Source organism: Camellia sinensis, chromosome 5 (assembly GCF_055761805.1).
Source record: "Camellia sinensis isolate YWXY chromosome 5, ASM5576180v1, whole genome shotgun sequence".
In the NCBI taxonomy this organism is placed as follows: Eukaryota; Viridiplantae; Streptophyta; class Magnoliopsida; order Ericales; family Theaceae; genus Camellia; species Camellia sinensis.
Window position 1 is genome coordinate 163543571 of NC_138965.1, and position 19924 is coordinate 163563494.

The 19924-nt window shown below is 39.8% G+C and overlaps 1 protein-coding gene across 2 annotated transcripts; it reads right to left on the reverse strand.

The window, feature by feature from the left end:
- Positions 1-7201: 7201 nt before the first annotated feature.
- LOC114318705 (protein CORTICAL MICROTUBULE DISORDERING 3) lies at positions 7202-13237 on the reverse strand. 2 transcript variants are annotated; one of them, XM_082870323.1, is made up of 5 exons: positions 11933-13189; positions 11108-11314; positions 10893-10984; positions 9356-10048; positions 7202-7341 (listed from the first exon to the last, which is right to left on the reverse strand). In XM_082870323.1, exons 1-4 carry the CDS (start codon positions 13052-13054, stop codon positions 9367-9369), a joined length of 2103 nt encoding a protein of 700 aa, XP_082726449.1. In that variant the 5' UTR covers positions 13055-13189; the 3' UTR covers positions 7202-7341; positions 9356-9366. The 2 variants fall into 2 exon arrangements, with proteins under 2 accessions (XP_082726449.1, XP_028121444.2); XM_028265643.2 differs by lacking the exon at positions 7202-7341 and having other exon boundaries at positions 9137-10048; positions 11933-13237.
- Positions 13238-19924: the final 6687 nt, after the last annotated feature.

The following is a 19924-nucleotide window of genomic DNA, read 5'->3' on the forward strand; positions in this document are numbered from 1 at the left end:
GACCGTCCTCAAGACTTGGACGTCACCGTTTGAACACTCGGTGATTATCCATGTTTGTGTTCGTTTGGAGTTCCCGGAGGTCTCGGCTCGCGCGCCCCGCCTCAGGATCCCCGAACTCGACCGTTTAGTATCTGGTTTTGCACCAAACACTTGCATCTTGCCTTTGAGAGGCAGGGTGGGGCTTGTAGACCATCCCCACCCATCACCGGCAGTGGCTAGATGCCACCGGCTGGTTTTTGCTGCCACCGGCAATGTAGTTTGCCGGTCGGCACTATTTGTTGCCGGTCAGCACTTTTTTGTGCCGGTCGGCACTTTGTTTGGCCAAGATGGCATTTTTTGCCGGCCGATTGCTGTTCATCTGCTTTTGCAGATATTTTTGGACAGCTGTATAACTTTTTCTCCCCTCCATACACGTGTATGGAGGGATCTCCCTCTTGCAAAGCTTGTTTGGTAAGCTTTACAAGAGGCTTATGGAGAGAAGCCCTCTCTAAGGCAAAAAAGGGAGCTTAGACATTTTTGAGGGAGAGAAATACAGAGAAGAGCTCTGGTTTTTCTAGGGTTAGGGTTAGATATACACTTTCTATCTCTATTTCCCTCTCATTTTGCACACTAGGTGTTTTGTGCCTTACTATTGCACACAAACACCTAGTGTTTCACCTTCCTCTTGGAGCTGAGGTTCCAAAGAGTGTGTTTTGAGATTTTGGTGTTAGATTCAAGCTCAAGAAGGCCATTGGAGCACCATTGTTGAAGAGGACTACAAGGGTAAGAAACTAGTCCCTTTTTCCCTTATTTTTGCTTTGATTTTATACCTATCTTAGAGCTGTTTTTGTGCTTGTTGTATAACATAAAAAAGTTCTGTTTTTAGGCCCTCTTTATTGTTTATTAAGAGTGTTTTGTTGTTTGAGGGGTGTTGACCACCCTTAGGCCTCAAAAGGCCTCATTTTGAGCCATTTTGTGCTAGCTCCGGGATTTTGGTGTTGAGGTCTCTTCACCACTGAAATCTTGAGGGATTTCAGTGGTGAAGATGATGCTTTGAAGTCCCAAGAAGGAGAGGGCCACCCCCTCTCCTTGTTGTCCTTGAAAAGGGCACATTTTGGCCTCTTAAAGAAGCCTATGCTTGAGTGTGTGTTGAGCATGTTTGGTTTGTTTTTCATGCTTATATATCCATGATATAACATGATTTCAAGTTGGTTTTGGAACTCCATGCATGTTTAGCATAGTTGCCTTGTAATGCCATATTTGTGCCTTAACACGTCTAGGTTGTTAGCCTTAGTTGGAGCATGTTTTAGGCTTGTATTTGTGAAGTTTATATGCTTATTTTGCCATGTTTTAGCTCTGTCCATAGTCGTTTGGATTGATCTTTGCATCCATTATATGGCTCCTTTGCATTTGGGCTTGTTGGCCTTGAGTATGTGCATGTGTAGCATGACATCTTTGCATGAATTTGATGAATTGGGGTCACCTTGTATGCCATTTCAGTCCTATTTCCATGCTTGTTTGATTGCCTTGCATGCCTCTTTAATGCTTTGAAAGCATGTGTTGCAATGCTCCATGTTTTGGTGCCTTTGCATGCCTTTGTCTTTGAGCCATCTAGACGCCATCTAAGTGGTCTTTTGGGCCTCATGTTATGAGCTAAAAACCAGTTTTAGGTTGTTCAATGCATGCCATGTTTGTTGTGATAAACACGCTTCAAAGCTTCATGACTTGCTTCAAGTGCTTAGACCATGCTTACATGCATTTGCTTGTCTTGCTTAATATGATTTGGCATCATTTTATGACATGATTTCAATGCTTAGGTTGCATGCTAGTTGCTCTCGTTTATCCCTTTTAAGTGTGCTTGAGGGTTGTTTAAATTGTGCCCAAGTGTAGGCCTTCCATCATGTGTATGTGTGCATGTGTTTTGGCTTCTTGTTTTGGTCATTATGGCCACTGTTTTAGGCCTTATTAGAGCTGCCTAATTCATGTATAAGTCCATCTTGCCATCCATTTGCATTGCCCTATGTATGCTTGCATGATTGCATAAGTGCATTGCCATGTCATGTTGCATTCCTAGCTTGTATGCCTAGGTTGCATTGCATTTTGCATGCATGCCTTGTTCCTTGAATTGGTGATAGGAATTGGGCCTAATTTGTTTGATTGGTTTGCATGCATTTGAAACCAAAGTTGCATACTTGGTTCCTTGGGCCATCATGCATGGAAATGCGTGATTGGTGGTCCGAGAACCGAGGCATATGTCCCTTTGAGTCATCACAATGATAAGAGACATGGTTAGTGCATACATACCTTGAAATATGCTGCCATGCCTTGTTTTGCCCTCTGTTGCTGTGAGTTGCAGGTTCTGCAGGAATACTCTGCCGACCGGCAGTGTAATGTGCCGACCGGCACAATTTTCTCTGCCGACAGGCCCTATTTTGTGCCGATGGCCATACTACACTGCCGGTGGAAGTTTTATTCAGCCGGTGATGATCCCCTCTGTCCAAGGATGCAGTCCTGAGGCTCTGACAGCCTCCAGAGGAGGAAAGGAAGGAAAACAGAGGCAGCTTGTGCATGATGGCGCGTTTCCCGAGACGCTTTCCTGCTTTAATTAATTTAATTTAATTTGTTAATTAAATTAGTTAATTTGTAATATTAATTAGCTTGCGTAGTTAATTAATTTGTAATATTTATTCGGTCCCTCCGAGCGAGGGCAAATCTGTAATAAGTGTGTGTGGGTGTGTGTATGTCTTCCAATCCCCACTTCTTTCTTCCCTTTTACTTACCTGCTTTGATGGTTAGTATTAGGTCACATTTATTTTAGCATACCTTATGCTATGCATGCATGCATCCATGCATTTGTATTACATGCATTAGGCTCGGTACATCACGCTAATTGCATCAATACTTCAATTTTCAAACTGAATACGTGATAATTGTGCATTTTCACATGACATGTTTAGGATAGCCGAGCCTATTCTAGCAACATTTTGTATGCGATGCATTAGGCACTTCACATGGACTTGGATCATGCATATTTGCTAACAAGTTCTTTGTTTTGGCACGGAGTACTATGTAAGTATTTCTGCTTTAGCATATCGCATGAGTGTGAATGTTGCCATAACAGCATGCTTAACATGTGGCTAGATGCTTATGTGTTAAACTGCTTTGAATGCCTGTGGGTGAAGGTTGGGTTGTTTGAGTTGGAAAAACTCGTTGAAATCCATATTTTAGCCTACTTGCGAGTAGCAAATTCCAAAGCATTTTCAAACCGAACGGATATGCAATGTTTATTTCCAAATTAGGCAATCTAGTCTATACTTGTTTGCTGTGCGCATAACATAGTAATTCTAGGCTAATAACCGGAATAAGAACACATAAAGTTTTCAAAAACGGATATCATGGTTAGTAGAGGCCGGTCTTCGGACCGGGCGAAAGGGGGTGCTCATAGCTGACCTTCCCCGATCGTACCCAAGCTCCCGAGCCGAGACAACTCCGGTGATGACGGACATGTGGCCTTCGGCACCGAGTCAGGGTTTCCTAAATTCCCCCATTTTAAAATATTTAGGTGGCGACTCTGTATCTGGCAAAGCAGTCCATGTTTGGCACTTCTTTTTTTAAAAATCTGTTTTTCTCAAAACGATTTGCCAGATTTGGACTCTTTGGTTCAGACTTAGAACCGTGACACAAATCGAGTCCGAACTGTAGCACGAGGCCCCACGCGGGCGCGTCTACAAATGCCCATGTCTTTCATGTCAAAATGTTTATTCAACATTTTCTTAGTAGTTTTAATCATATCATTATTACTACCTATGATAAGCATATCATCCACATAAAGACATACTATAACATAACATTTGTTTGTGCTTTTAATATAAACACATTTGTCACACTCATTAATTTTAAATCCATTTGACATCATTGCTGATGATGCTGTCCGTCCCGGGTGGATGGGTCGGGCTGGTCCAGGCTCTTCAAGTTCCGGTTTAGGGTGATGATTCCGTCAAATGACCTGCATGCAAGTCCAAAGGGGAACGGGGCAGTCCCCCAGTGAACCCTCCGGCATGAGAATTAGTAAAGGAAGCAGGAAATGTAGAGAGAGAGATAGAGAGATCAAAAGCTTAACCTTTCTCTTGTCTTTCTATTCTTGCTTATATCCTTTGGTAATCATTTCACTGTCCCTTGTGACGTGCCCCCTTCCTCCGAAAGGCTGTGCCGTAGCTTACCTTGTTCAGGGTGAGGGGGCTCTGTTCCGACGGGGAGGTGTTATCGTAATAAATGCTGTGATGGGATGCATTAATGGTGATGTGTTGTGGTAATAACTCTGCAGATCTTTGTCTGTTGATGTGGCCCGTGTTCCACTTGCCATGTGCCCGAATGCCATTGGCCCCCCATGTCTAGATGGCCTCCAGCTGTCCTGGGCTTTGCCAACCGAGTTATGCTATTGGTCCTAAGCGATGGGTTCGGGGTGGTTTGTTGTGGGCCGTATGCCTCGTGGGCCTGTCCATGTCAATTGCCTTGTCAAATTTCTCACGCCATTACTTTGACGCCTGTTTTAAACCATATAATGATTTAACTAATTTACACATTTTCTTTTATTTTCCTGGAACAAAAAATCATTATGGTTGTTCTATGTAAATTTCTTTATCTAACTCACTATTTAAGAAAGCGATTTTCACATCCATTTGATGAATTTCTAGATTATACAAAGACGCAATAGCAATTAGCATTCTAATGGATGTTATTATAGTAACCGGTGAGTATGCGTCAAAGTAATCAAGACCTTCTTTTTGTCTAAAACCTTCGACCACAAGTCTTGCCTTGTATTTGTCAATTGATCCATCTGCATTCATTTTCCTTTTGAAAATTCACTTATATCCAAGAGGTTTACAACCTGGTGATAAGTCCCCTAATTTCCAAGTGTGATTTTGCAAGATGGATTCAACTTCACTATTGACAGTTTCTTTCCATAAAGGAGCTTCCGAACTTGACATAGCCTCTTTAAAAGTTAAAAGCTCATTTTCTAACAAATACGTTAGAAAATTTAGACCAAAAGATTTTGAGGTTCTAGCACGTTTACTACGCCTAAGTTAGCTCTTGATCTTGTTCTTGATCATTACTAGTAACAGCATCAAAAAATCTTTTATTAGTACTAGTCTTTTGTCCAGTCTTATTTGGAAATACATATTCAAAGAATGATGCATTCCGAGGCTTAATAATAGTATTTATATGCATTTTGATATGTTCTGATTTATAAATTAAAAATCGATATGCGCTACTATTCTTGACATAACCAATGAAAATGCAATCAATGGTCTTATGACCTATCTTAGTCTTTTTAGGAGTAGGAATAGCCACTTTAGCCAAACACCCCCCACACTTTTAAGTATTTGTAAGATGGTACTCTCTCATGCTATATTTCATAAAGTGTTTGATTTACTTTCTTTCAAGTATTTTATTTAAAACATAATTAGCAAAAAGTATTGCTTCCCATCACAAGTTCTGAGGTAAACCAGAACTTATTAACATGCCATTTATCATTGTTTTTAAAGTCCTATTTTTCCTTTCAGCAATTCCATTTTGCTGAGATGAATAAGGAGCAGTGGTTTGATGAATTATTTCATATTTTTTACAAAATTCACCAAAAGGTGATTCATATTCACCACTTCTATCACTTCTAAGTTTTTTAATTTTCTTACCAAGTTGATTTTCAATTTCATTCTTGTATTGAATGAAAGTTTCCAAAGGTTCATCCTTAGTTTGAATTAAATTAACGTAACTATATCTAGTATAGTTATCTATAAAAGTGATAAAATATTTTTTTCCACCTCTAGTTTGAATTAATTTAAAATCACAAATGTCACTATGAATTAATTCAAGTGGTTCCGTACTTCTTTCAATTGATTGAAAGGAGTTTTGAATAATTTTGCCTCAATGCAAATTTCACATTTATGATTTGACTCAATGTCAAATTTAGGTAAACATTCCATATTAATTAATCTATGTAAAGATCCATAATTAACATATCCTAGTCTACTATGCCATAAATTTGAAAACTCAAGCAAGTAAGAAAAAGATGTATTTTTATTAATAACTGAGGGTACAACGGTCATTACATTCATCTTGAAAAGGCTATTTGACATTTAACTTTTTCCTACATACATCTCATTTTTTGTAAGTACAAATTTATCACTCTCAAATACTAGCCTAAACCCATTCTTACTTAACAAAGATCCAGAAACAAAATTCTTGCGAATGTTCGGTACATGCAGCATATTGTTGAGAGTGAGTTCCTTTCCAAATGTTATCTTGAGAACAATCTTCCCTTATCCTTCAACTTTGGAGGTTGAGGAGTTGCCCATAAAAAGTTATTCACCATTGTTCACTGTAGAATAAGATGTGAACATCTTTTTGTCGGCACAAATATGGCAAGTAGCACCAATATCCACCCACCATTCTTTAGGATTTCAGACAAGGTTTGCCTCGAAAACAACTGCAGAAAGATTGATGTCATCTACACCATTAGAAATATAGCCCACTTCGGTCATATGGGCTTGAGTAGGCTCCTTGCTTGTTTTTCTTTTGCTCTTGCTTTTGCTACGACAATCTTTGGCCTAATGTCCCTATTTGTCACAGATGTAACATTTGCCATTAAACTTGTACTTTTTAATTTCCCCTCCTTTAGAGCTTTGTGATGAACTTTCTCTAGAAAACTTCAGTTTCTTTGCTTTTGGAGCATGTTCCATCACATTTGCCTCCATTAGATGCTTACCAGCCCACTGTTTAGAATTGCGGTTGTCCTCCTCAATCCTTAAACGCACAATTAATTCTTTAAAGACATTTCTTTGCGCTTATGTTTGAGGTAACTCTTGAATTCCTTCCAACCTTGTAGTAATTTCTCAATTAAGGTTGCAACTTGGAATGATTCACTGAGAGACATGCCTTCTGTGTGAATGTCATGCAGAATGAGTTGGAAATCTTGAACTTGGCTGGTCACAGTCTTAGAATCAACCATCATAAAGTCCAAGAATTTGCCAACCACAAATTTCTTTGAGCCAGCATCTTCCGTTTTTTTCTCCAAAGACTCCCAAAGTTCCTTTGCTGTCTTGATAGGACTGTAGACGTTGTATAATGTATTGTCAAGTTCGTTCAAGATGTAGTTTCGGCAAAGGAAATCAGCATGTTTCCAGGCATTGACCGCTGTGACCGCTGCAACCGCTGCAACCACTTTCCGGTCGGTTTCATCCTCTTTTAAAATAGGAGCATTCTCACGAAGAAAACGAGCTAGGTTCAGAGTTGTAAGATAGAACAATATTTTCTGTTGCCATCTTTTAAACTTCTCTGACTTCTCACTGTGATTTACCGGTACTGTCACAACAGGAGAGGGTGTTAGCGCAATTGTAGTCATCACACTAGTACTTGTTTGGGCATTAGTTTTAGTAGCCATGAATTCTAAATTATAAAAAAAAAAATTAGAATTAGAATTTATACTACACAGAAAATCAATCCAAATTCACAGAATTAAATTCTGAAAAAATAAAAGAAATAAGAATGTAACTTTTATTTTATAATTAATTTGGAAATAAAATAAAATTTTATTTAACCAAATTAATTCCACATAGAAAAAAAAATTCCTGTAACACTTCAATAATTAAAAAAAATAAATTTATTTTTAATTAATGAACACTCAGAAATTATTTAAGAAAACCAAAATTAATTTCTTACAAAATTCACAAATAAATATTCTGAATTGTTAATGACACCAGTATATTACTACTAGTTGTTAAAGAAAATAGACAATATATTACTATTATCTATCAAACAGTATATTACTACTATTCGTTTTCCAACCAGAATATTATTTTTGTAAAATCACAGAAAATAATTTCTGTAAGAAGAAGAAAGAAGAAAGGAAATAAACGAAAAAATTTGTAAACAGAATAATTCGAATCTGTCTTAAGATTGTTGGAACAATCTTCTGTGTACAAAAATAAATTGAAACAAAAATCAAACAAGTAAAATAAATAACATATTGAAATTATTTTACCAAACCAAATGAATAATTAAAGATCAAGTCGAGTGTATGACACTCTATCCTTAAGACAGATTCGTCATGCTACGGTGGTAACGGTAAAGTGACGTCTATCTCCTAGGATATAATGATCTTCACAACTTTGTAATAGCACTCCAAACAAATTTGTCCGGCGAACTAGAACCTTGTGTTCTATAACTCTCAGAATTTTTTCCTAAAATAATATGAAGAATAAATGATGCAAGAGAGCAAAATAAAGGCAAGAAAAATGAATTTTTGGAATATGTGACTGTTGGAAAATTGTCTGCTATTTATAGACCTGAACAGGTTCAATAATTCAAACTGAACAGGTGGAATTTTGAATCCAACAGGTGCATAACAGTTTAAACAGATAACTGCTAGGCAGTTTATATCTGTTGGAAAAACTACAACAGATTTGAATTTATCTGGGTAGAAACCGAATCTGTCCAGGGTTCAACAGATTGGCAACCTGTTTGGACTGTTTAAACTGTTTTGGAAAAATGGACTGGAAGAGGTAACAAAGGTCAAAAAATTAAATTCAAATTTTGAATTAATTTCCCGTAATAATTTTTGGGAAAAATTCAAATGAATTTTGTCCAAAAAATTAATACAAGAACCGACCCGACCCGACCCACAATCGCACCCGGCACGGTCAGGCTAGGCGCGCGCGTGTAGTGATTTGAGCCAAGGTTCCATTTGTCCATAACTTCTCCCTTCTACAAACTTAGGATACGCTTTGGAGCCCAACCCAAGTGTTGCAATCTAGAGCTTATATACTCAACAAAGCTCTTTTAAAATTTCAATGTAGGATTACCCATTTCAAGGAAACCTACATTTAAATCTTTAAATGTTCATTCCACAAAACTGAAAACGACGTCAAGTTCCCATTCACTCAAAAATGGTTTTGACGAACCGTCTTCACTGTGTGACTTGCCACGTGGCAAGGAACACGTCACCTCTTCAGACCCACCCCAAAAGACGTTTGGGGCCCACTCCATTTTGGGCTCAAAGTTGGCCCAAAATAAGCCTTATAAAACCAATCTTTTCCAACAAAAATAATAATAATAATAATAAATTGAAAGAAAAAAAGCCACACACAAACCTACAATGTTTGGAAGGAATTATCGAACTGTACATTTAGATGCTTCAAGTGAACTGATCCATAAAAAAAGTATAGAATAAGTATTGCTGGATGTTATACAACAGAATTGGCAAGAATTGTACACAAATAAGCAAAATTTTCAATCTAAAGGAAACTTGCATTTCTAACAATTTTCCAACCACATTTTACTAAATAAATGATGCAAAACAAATTATTGTAAGAACAACCTGTTAAGAAATCAAGATGAAGCAGTCGTCCCCACATGTTGGATAACAAATCCATAGATCTTCCGCTTTAGCTGCTCAATCTTTCCTATCAAGAATTCATCCTCTTTTGACACCACACGATCCAACCAGTCGTTGACTCGCTTCAATTGCGACAACACTACGGTAATTGGACCAGAATCAAGGCCAACAGTGTCACTAGAACACTTTCCCAACACTCGAAAACCAGCATCCAATGACTCCTCAACAAACCGTACAATCCACATTTGCATCTCTGATTGCAATTTCAATCCAAGTTCTCGATTCTCATTCATTCCACATCCCCTTGTCCATGTCTTCCCAGTAGTATTTGAAGGGGGGGTTGATGAAGAAGCAGTCACGTGATTTTTGGAAGGTGTACTGAAAGATTGTCGTTTTGATGAACGTTTTTGCAGAGTTGGACGAGGCTCAGAATTTTGGTTGGTCAGGAGGGAGACGATTTCAAGATCTGTTGCCAGAGCGGCTTCTACCCAAAGAGAAATGGATTTTGAATGCTCTGTTGGGATATTGTTGGTAGGAGTGAGGGAATTGCAGTTTGTGGCTATTGATTCAGCAGTAGTTGTTGATTTCACAACTTCATTGTATATGGACATAAAATGGTCGATTGTTGGCAAAGGATTTCCTCCCTTGGATGTGGAACAAAGATCCGAAAACATACTGGAATAGAAATCACATCAAATTGGTAAGAATTATCACCCACATCAAACTGTTAGAATTATCATCCACATCAAACTGTCAAAATGAATCAATGGAATCACCGCAAGGTGCTGAGGAATGATCATTCTGTGAGTCCACAAATAAGCAAGTGTTGACACAATAGTTTCAAGATCTTAAGGAGCTAGAGAACTTAGGTTTCTTCTCTGGCCTCCTATAAACATATCAACTAAGCTACATAACATCCAAGCAAAATCATCAGATTATGCTTCAAATTGGATGCCACACCATATTAGTTGTCTAACATTGTGGCCTTTAGTAACTGAATACATTTATTCTATTATATAAAATGTACACCCCATTTGGGGTGAAGTTGCCACATCTAGGAGTGCATCATCGGGGCAGGGCAAAAACGAACATAGGATCATGGCCCTTTTCTTCTTTCTTTTGTTTGTGTCCGGTCCGTTGTGTGTGTGTGTGTGTGTGTGTTTTTTAAGGCTTATCCAGAGGCTGCTGCTCTGGGGAATCCAATTCAGTTGGTTGTGTTGGATGATTGATGGGTATTGTTAGATTTAGGCTCTTATATTAAAAATGCAAAAATAAAAACCGTCCAAAATGTCTAGTTTCAATAACTGTGCCACATTCAATAATTGCTAAGAAGTTTTTCTCATTCATCAAACTGTCCAAAATTGCTAAACGGTTTTTCTCATTCAAGTCGTTGACTAGTTTTCCTCATTTATCAAATTACCCAAAAATTTAAATGTAGAATCACAAATGCTTCACATTTGCACCCACAACTAGCATTTATATGTATATACATAAATAGAGACCAAGAGAGGATAATTACCTTAAGCTCCTTACAATAGACTCGGAGGCAATGGCCTCTTCCAGAGCTTCAGCAGCAGCTGAAGAAGAAAGGGTCCTCCTCTGCATAGCTTCCTGCATTGCATCAACATATGAAAATCCGCATTCAGACTCAAATAACATTAAAGGAGCCATAGGAGCCATGTTAGTAGAATTAAGTTTTAGCTCAGCGCTAGAGATGATAATCTTTGAGTTTACCTTCCCAAGCCTTGCAAGCTTTGCTGAGACTGCATCCAACGGAGTACTACCATCAGTCCATTTCTTCTCATGAACAGTGATTCCTGGAGCTGTGCAGATTGGCTTCTCGGCCACCAAACTGCTAGATTTTGCTTTCTCACAGTTTTCAGAATCATCTTTATCGGGCTTTTGACCATTCACATCGCTTAGACGCCTAGAAATAGCAGCCTGGAATTTGGAAAATTGAATGTCCAAGACAAAACAATTAAAAATTGTAGTGTCCCATATATAATTTATTTATTCTATCAGGGTGAGTGGAAGTACATAAAAATGAGAAGAAGAAATAGCAAATGAAATACAAAAATCACAACGGAATGACAGTTTTAAGTGTTAATAGAGCTTCATCCCCAAAATTAACTAGTGGAATACCTTGAATTAATTTTTTTTTATTATAAATAGAGCATTAATTGCCAGACAATAAAAGTACTCTGAATCTGTAACATGGTTTAGTGATGTGCAACAGTGCAATGAAGAAGACCCAGTAATTCACTGAACAAGAAAGAGCAATCAAATTACAGGATACTATAATGGCCTATAAATTAACCGAAAATCAGTGAACTTTTTTGTGGCTGAAGTTCCAACTCTCATCAATTGATCTGACAACCCCTTCAGCATGAAACAAAGCTAAATTCATTTTTTTTTTTTTTTGAAAGTGCAATCTAAATATACAATGACCCAAAAACAATTCAACAGATTACCATGTGGTTTCATAGTTGAAATGTAAAACTAAGACCTCTCTCTAGATCAAATCATCAAAAAAGGTCAAGACAATGCACATGAAACTACCTGAGTTCGCAAAATTGCTTGCAAATCTGGCTTATTTTTCATTGAACTCTTCTGTTTCTGCTCCCCAGAAGCCTCCTCCACTGCTGATGAATCATCCCAGCTCTTTTTATTCGCCTTCGCTGACCCGACAATCGCCTCCGAAACCTTTGCAATTCCAGCAACTATAGTCGCCATCTTCTTCTTACTCGCAGAATCCACCGCCCCAACAACAGGCGAAACCCTAATTCCCCCGGAAAGTCTCCTCCCGGGCGAAATTGACATCCTCCTGGGATTCGGCGATGCTTGTTTCCGCCCATTCGGTGACGCCTGTCGATACTTCGATGGCACTACAATTGCCCGCTCCCTCGAATTCGTCCGATTCTCTTCACAAGCAACAACCAAACTCGGAACCACACACTTCGACGGCACCGGCGACGCCGACCTCTTCACTTTCCCCGCCGGCGACGGTTCTCTCTCCACAACGGCTATATTCTTCATCTTCTTCTCCACCGATGCAGATCGTTGTTGCTTCACAGCACCGGGAGATGAAAACCTCTGAGTCCTATCAGAAACCTTCAATTCGTTCTCTTTCTTCACCAATACATTAATATTATCATCTCTCGGCGCTAAAACTCGTCTTGCGGTAAGCTTTTTGTCAATCTTAGCCTCAATTTTCGACTCCTCAAGTTTCTTGTTGGTGAACAACGAAACAATTGGATCGTTCGATTGATCCGAATCCGATACGGGCTGAATCACGAACTCCCGCTTGGATTCCGAAATGCGAGCGATTAAAGGGTCGGGAGTTCCGAGGAAGGGGTGGCGGCCGGGGATGGGACGAATGGAGAAGGCACGAGGGACCGGAGAATCGATGAGGAAGTGGTCGACGTAGACGAACTGGCCGAGCTGGAGGCGATCGGTGAGGATGAGATCGGAGTCAAGGTCGGAGAGAGAGACGTAGGTGGAGTGGAGGGAGTCGGAGAGCTGGACGTGGAAGCCGTGGTTGGACCAGAGGTCGGAGCCGGCTAGGGCAGGCACGATTCCGATGAGCTGGAGGAGAGGAGAGCGGTGGTCGCCGGTAACTCTGGTGTTGGAGTTCATGGACTGGAGGAGCTTTAGCAGAATTCCCGGAGTTAGAGTCGCCATTGATTGATCTTTTCTAGAGAGAGAATTAAGGGGTATATGTGAGATTTGATGAAGAAGAAATTAGGGTTTTTTTGGAGGAGGAGGAGGAAGAAGAAGAAGAAGATGGAGAAACAGAAGGGTGATGGGGGAAGAGACAAGTAGTAGGAGCATGAGAATAACGTGGGGCCAGTAAACGAGACCGTTACAGTGGTTTCAATTTGAAATGCCCGCCTTTTTTTTAAATAAACGGATCCGGATCTTATTCTTTGGGCTTTGTTTGGATTTTTGTTTTGTTTTGTTTTGGTGTGCAGCTTTTATATACAATTTGTTTTTGGGCAAATTTCACTTTATCCTTTGTGATTTGGGTCCGTTGTTAATTATTTTTTGACATTCAGAAATTATTATGCCTCCGTTTGGGAAGTGGGTTGGCTTTTTTTTTTGATCGTGAAGTGGGTTGGCTTTTTGACTATTTTAACTTGAGCTAAAAAGTTTAGTTTAGGAAGAACTTTTTGACTTTTTTTGTGAGAGAAGAGTGCAATGATTATGGATTGGATGTGATGTTTTATTTTTTGTGGCTAAAATAGCATATTTTGTCTTTTGTAGCTAAAATAGCCACTTTAGCCCTTTCCAAACAATGCCTATATAAACTCTACGTGGTTTGTAGCCTAAAACGCATAATTAACTTTGAGTGCTGCTATTAGCACCTGTCAAAATTCTTTGGACTCCCCATTTTATAATTTTTTTATTACAATTATACCATAAAGTAAAATTACATTAAAAGATATTATTAAATGGAACACACACCAATCAATAAGAACTAATACTCTATAATATTGGACACTTACCCCCACCCCCACCTTCAACTCCAACTATACGTATTCCATGTTTGTAAACCCTAAACCTATTACTTTTCATAACCAACTAACATAAACCCTAAATCTATTATTTTTCATAATCATCTTAAATCCTGAATGTGTCATCTTCATCACCATTATCAGCGCTATTGAACTTGAAAGTTTTGCTTCAAGTATAACGTATACTTCATCACTTATTTCACTGTGTAGAGCAATGGAGGACGAGGACAACAATTCTAGTGAGACCGGCATTCCATTGGTAAGTTTATCTGTCTTGTATTAACATTCTCGGTCATTTTTGGTCGTTTTTGTTTCGTTCGAGCTGTTCGGTACTGGTTTGCTGACTATTAGAATTATGTTCGGTAATACAGTACTGAACATAATGCTTTCGTTCAATACATAGGTTCCGAACATTAATGCAGATGGTCAGTACTGTTGAACCAAATATCATCTTTATTTTCGTCACTGTTGAACTGAACAAAACCATTAGTTTTCGGGACTGTTGAAATGAACATCATTTTCTCAATTTTGAAATTAACATTATTATTATTTTTTTTTTGTAGCTCATTTTGGAGCTTGGTCATCCTATTCCATCCATAGCAACTAACTGGCAGAGGTACTATGACCCTTGTGCAGTAGGTTGGGAGGTTGCACACAATTCCAGAGTGCAACATTTCAAATCACTCATCAGTCTAGACGTAGCCACAATCGAAACAGTAGACTTGGATGAGGACTAATGTCATATGAGTGAGCTAGGAAATAGAATTAGAATGGATTTCAATTATGTAATTTTCTTTGTTAAACTAACTCAGAATGGAAAAGAGTGAATTGGAATAGATTTAAGTTATGTATTTTGAATGGATTTAATTCATGTTATTTTCTTTGTTTTAATGAATTGGAATGGTAAACAGTGAATTGAAATGAATATTATTTTCTATGTTATACTGAATTGAAGTTGATGAAAAAAATGAATTGGAATGGATTCAAGTTACACAGTGATGAACAAATTTTGTTCGGACATACAGTGCTGACATGATCATTATTGTTCGACAAAACAGTTCTGAACAAAATACATTTTTTCGGCTACACAGTGGTGAACAAATTGTTTTTATTTGGTTCAACAATGCTGAAATGAGTAGGCCAGCAACTGTGAATTGGCGATTCAAACGATGATTCTGTTTTTCCTCATCTTGCAAACGGTTATGCAAATCTCGTAGAAATTGGAGTATCTTCGATCGATCTCAGCGATGACGAAGATACAAAAAGCAACGAAGAAGATGATGATGAGAGGATGAGAGAGGTTACTGATTCGGCGATACGGAGAGCGTTCAGAGAAGATGAGAGTCGTCGGAATGCTCCGTTGACGGCCGAGACGGCGACGAGAGTGACGGAGGCGATGCGTGGAGTGCCGTTCGGTGGATTTGCTCCCGATTGGGCGAATCGAGTTCTTGAAGATCAGTGGATCAATCAGATCAGAAGATTGAGGCCACGAGAGACCACAATTCACCAGAATTGAGGAAAAAACGTGAGATGTTCCACCACTTTTGTTTTTGTTTTCTTTTGTTCATGAATTTTCTTCATCTTATTAGTTGAAATAATTAGGTGAGAAATAAGGGAAAGGAGAGGGATGAAAAATTAGGTAAGTGTGCATTTCATTGTGAAAATATTATGAATATGGGTAGATTTGGTAATACGTGGGGTGTCCAAAAAGATATTATTAAAATTTAGGGTTTAGGGTTGGGGTCCAAAGAAATGGGGGGTCTAAAGAATTTTGGTAGGTGCTAATAGCAGCACTCTTAACTTTTCCTTTCAAAATAATACATTGTGAGAATCAAGTGCTCGCAAAGAGAGTAATATTATTTTTAAGACGAAAAATGCCCCTGCACATCTTTAAATTTATAAACAATGTCATTCAATTATTTTTCTCTCTACTCCTTTCATCCCAGCCATTAGTAGCCTTCCATTTTATTCACTGGTGCTGGGTTTATACTCCGATGTCTCTGTTCCAGTGCAAGGTTGAAGGGCTCTGGTTCTCTGGTGCTGGTGTATGGGACTTGTTCCTCGAGTTTCTTGTTAGCGGTGAGGGAGTCACTGGAGCTGGGTTTTTTTTCTTAGTGTGATGTGTCTCTCTTCCAGCCAATGGTTGATTGTCACTGTTTGTTTTGCCGGTGGATCGTGGCTTGGATAAGCTGCTTCGATGAGGAGGTTTCAAGCTAATCTGGAGTTTCAAGCTGAGTTTGCATTGGAAGCACAGATTTGTTCAATTACACTAAGTTTATACTTAATCCAGAATTATTCAACTACACATCCGATGGCCCAACAAATCTGTGCTTCCAGTGGTATATATATATATATATATATGGCCCAACAATTCTGTAATGAGATTTCATGAAATTTGCAGATTATATATTGTGTGGGTGATTTTCCGACCACATTGCCCGCTTAGTAACCAGCTGGAGAGCACTGGCAGAATAGATGACACCTGACTGACCTGCAACAGAAATATAAGAATCCCGCGGTGGTTTCGACCACCCGGGGGCACTCCGACGATCAAGTCAGTATATCTCTCAAAGATAAATCAAGTACTAAACTCACAAGCTTGAGTATCAAAAACATAAAACTACGTACCTTAGACCCATGGGGGTGCCTTTCTTTTATAGTTTACTTAATCCAAGTCCCACTGGAAGCCTGACTTCTATTGACTCCAATTCAGTGCTTACTTTGGATTCCTCAAGAGATAAGGATAAACTCCCTAAGAGCTTTATCCTTATCTTAGCAAAGTCTTCTCCTTACTCTAGGACTCTTGCCCCTTATCCATTATCCGCTTATCTCGGATTCCGATATCTTCGGAGATAACCTCGGTCTCGCCGAGATAACCTCGGCGTCACAACCAGGACACGTGGCACTTCGGCTGACACGTCGGCGTCACCTTGCCACGTGTTGGTATTAAGAAAATACATCCTCACAACTGCCCCCTAGGTTCTATTACCTCGGCATTCTGAGGTGATGGAACCTATATCTGTATTTTCTTCCAGTAAATCGGCTTAAGATTTGACAGCCGAGATTATTCATTTCTGGCCGACATGCTTTCCCTAAAAAATCAAAGATTTTTAAGGAACTTCTCACGCGCATGAACTGTCATGCACTTTAACTCAACCGTTTTAATCACGCGTTTATTTCTTACTGGCTCGTGCCTGTGACGTGCCCATAAGTCATCTCTTCTTTACATGCGCCGTTTAACGTATGCGCTTTTTTAGGCGTATTGATTACTTTTTTGCCGCCGTTTCTATTTTTTAATAAAATCTTTCCCCCTTTCTTTCGTCTCTTCACTTTTGCATCTGAGCTCTTACTTTTTTCTCTCACTAAGCTTTGTCTCTTGAATCCACCATTGTTTAAGCTCCAGGCTCTGCAACTTCATTCGTCTTTCTGGTGAGGCTCTTGCTACTCTGTCACTTCCGTAACCGTCGTCTGTCTTCGGCGAACTTCATTCCGGCTTCAATTTCTCTGGTAAGCCACTATTCTTTATGTATTCAGTTCACTAATGTTCTTCTATCTTCTTGCTGCCATTACTGTTCTGTTTAAACTGTTAATTCCATGAATCATATTTATTGTTCACTACTTCTTGCATTTTTGCCACTGTTCTTGGCTTTGTAGTTCTTGTTTTCTTTATGCTTTTGAGAACCCCACTTATGTTCTTCATTCTGAAACTGTGTTCTGGTTTCTTGTTTCCTGTGTTGTTTTCCAGATCTCTGCCTTCAATTTTTGCTTTCAATCTTTGCCTTCATAGATTTAGGTTTGGGATTTGTTTATAGAACCTATCAATTCTTAGGAAAAAACTGAAACAATCCTTACCAGCATATACCTAGGGTTTCGCTGAGGTCCCGATAACCCCTTAAGAGTATCTTCTGAATTTCAACCCTTCTAATAGAAGCCAATATCATGGGTATGTGGAGACATAGGGTAGATACCCCGACCAAACTTGAGTACTTTAGGCAGGAGTTCTCCATCCCTGCCGATGTCCATCTGAGACTGGCTGGTGATGATGACTCCATAATGCCTACAGAAAATGTCATGCCTCTTCCCATTGTAGCTTTTACTGAGTGCGGACTCCGGCTCCCACTCAACATCCTTTTTTTGCAAGATTCTTCATTATTATAAGTTGAACCCCATGCAACTGGCAATCAACTCTTATCGAGTGATTTTTGGTATTATCGCCTTAGCTAGGCAGGAGAACGTTAGGATCACCCTTGCCGACATCCAATACTGTTATACCATGTGCGCCCTTAACCTGAAGGAAAAAGGTTACGTCTATTACCTCAAGCCGAGGTCCACTGAATTCAAAATCGTAGCCGACCTTCCAGACTCCAACAAGGAGGTTCGAGATGATTGTGTTATTGCTACGGAGTTTGGCGCAGACGAGGACGCCCATCTCTACCCTCTTCCCCGATCAGTTAAAGAGGGCAAGGGTAAAAGCCCAGTGTCAATACTTAGCTGTTTCTGTTCAAGTCTTCAATATTTTACCTGTTTGTAATGTCTGTTTCTTCTTGCAGACGTTCGCAAGCCAACGAAAAACTTCCGCCAAACTTACGTTCCCAGTAAGGACCTGAAAAAACTCCTGGACTTGCCAGTTCACAAAAGAAAAACACCTCTTCTTCTCAACTTTATTCCTACATACAAATCGATTTTGCCCGACGTCCCTAAAAGAAAGAAGAAAAGCTTTTCTCTTCCTACTGCCACAACTCAAACCGCCTCTACATCACGAACAGATCAAGAGTCAACATCTGACCCAACCAATCAACCATCTACTTCGGCCCCATACTTGGTCCCAATACAAGAACGAAAACGTCGGCGAAGACTTGTCAAAACTGCTGAGATGGGTCGCCCAAAGCCCGTTGCTCAAGACCTCCTTGCCGATCTCCCTGTTGATGTCGATGCTCAACCGACGCAAACCATGCCCCCACCAAAGCCGAAACGAACCAAGAAAGTCCAGCCAAAGGCTAAAGCCACTGAAGTTGAGGCTGAGGATACCCTGACAATTTCACAATTGGCAGGGAGTGAGAAGACGGCTTCCGTTCCCAAAAAAAGGTCTGTTGAGACACATCCATCAGAATCCACACAATCAAAGAAGTTGAGGTCATCGTCTGCGACGACCTCGGGGTCCAGAATACCAAAAGTCCCCTGGACGCCTGAAATTACTTTAGAAGATAAGTCTGTTCTTGCCAGCGATAGTGCCGACGACATTAATGTCGGCGTTGCACTCAGTACCGCCCTACTTCTCCCAGGTGATCTTGAGCGGAATGCCAAGATGAGTAAGTACGAGAACTATGCCTTTATACTCCAACGTTCTGTCCAAGTAAGTGTCTTTACATGAAAACTTGTCTTCTCTTTTACTTTGTAAAATTTTGTAATAATTTTTGCCCTGTGCTCTTTCAGGCCATTCAACATGCCCACTCTCTCTTTATGCAAGCTTTTGAAAACAGGGCAAAGTTGGCCAACATGAAGAGGGAGGTCTCTGCCCTTAAAAAGGAGAACAAAACTCTTCAATCAAAAATGAACAAACTGGAAGACCAGGCTGAAGCTGCCACCAAAGCCCAAACCCTAGCCGAAGAAAAGGCCGAATCTGCTGAGGCTATCAAGAAGGTTGCCGAGGCCGAGAAGAGAGAAGCCAATGACAAAAAGGCCCAAGCCGAAAAGGAACTTCAGGAGGCCTTGGCCACTAAAGACGCTAAAATCAAAGTGGCCGACGAAAAAGCCTATGCCCAAGGAATGGCCGATGTTACAGAGGAATACAAATTACAAGTTAGGCAGGCATGCAACAGGGGCTTTTCCCTTGGTTGGATGTCCCTGGCTAAAAAGCTCAATATTCCTGAAGATTCACCTCTGCGCAAGGCCGAAGCTATTCCTCTCCCATTCCCTCCTCCTCCTTCACCTCCAAGTCAAGCTGAAGAAGAATCTGAATTTGAGTCTGAAGATGAGGAGGAAGGTGAGGATGAGGCTTTAGTAAGGAAATCCAAGGAGGCTGTTGGGCCTAAGTCTC

Excerpts from the sequence above, each read along its gene's own strand:
- LOC114318705 (XM_082870323.1), bottom strand. The coding sequence starts at position 13,054 with ATGGCGACTCTAACTCCGGGAATTCTGCTAAAGCTCCTCCAGTCCATG. Across the intron at positions 11,315-11,932 it reads AAGCAATTTTGCGAACTCAG|GCTGCTATTTCTAGGCGTCT; the intron begins GTAGTTTCATGT and ends TCCAAATTCCAG. Across the intron at positions 10,049-10,892 it reads TCTATTGTAAGGAGCTTAAG|TATGTTTTCGGATCTTTGTT; the intron begins GTAATTATCCTC and ends TTTCTATTCCAG.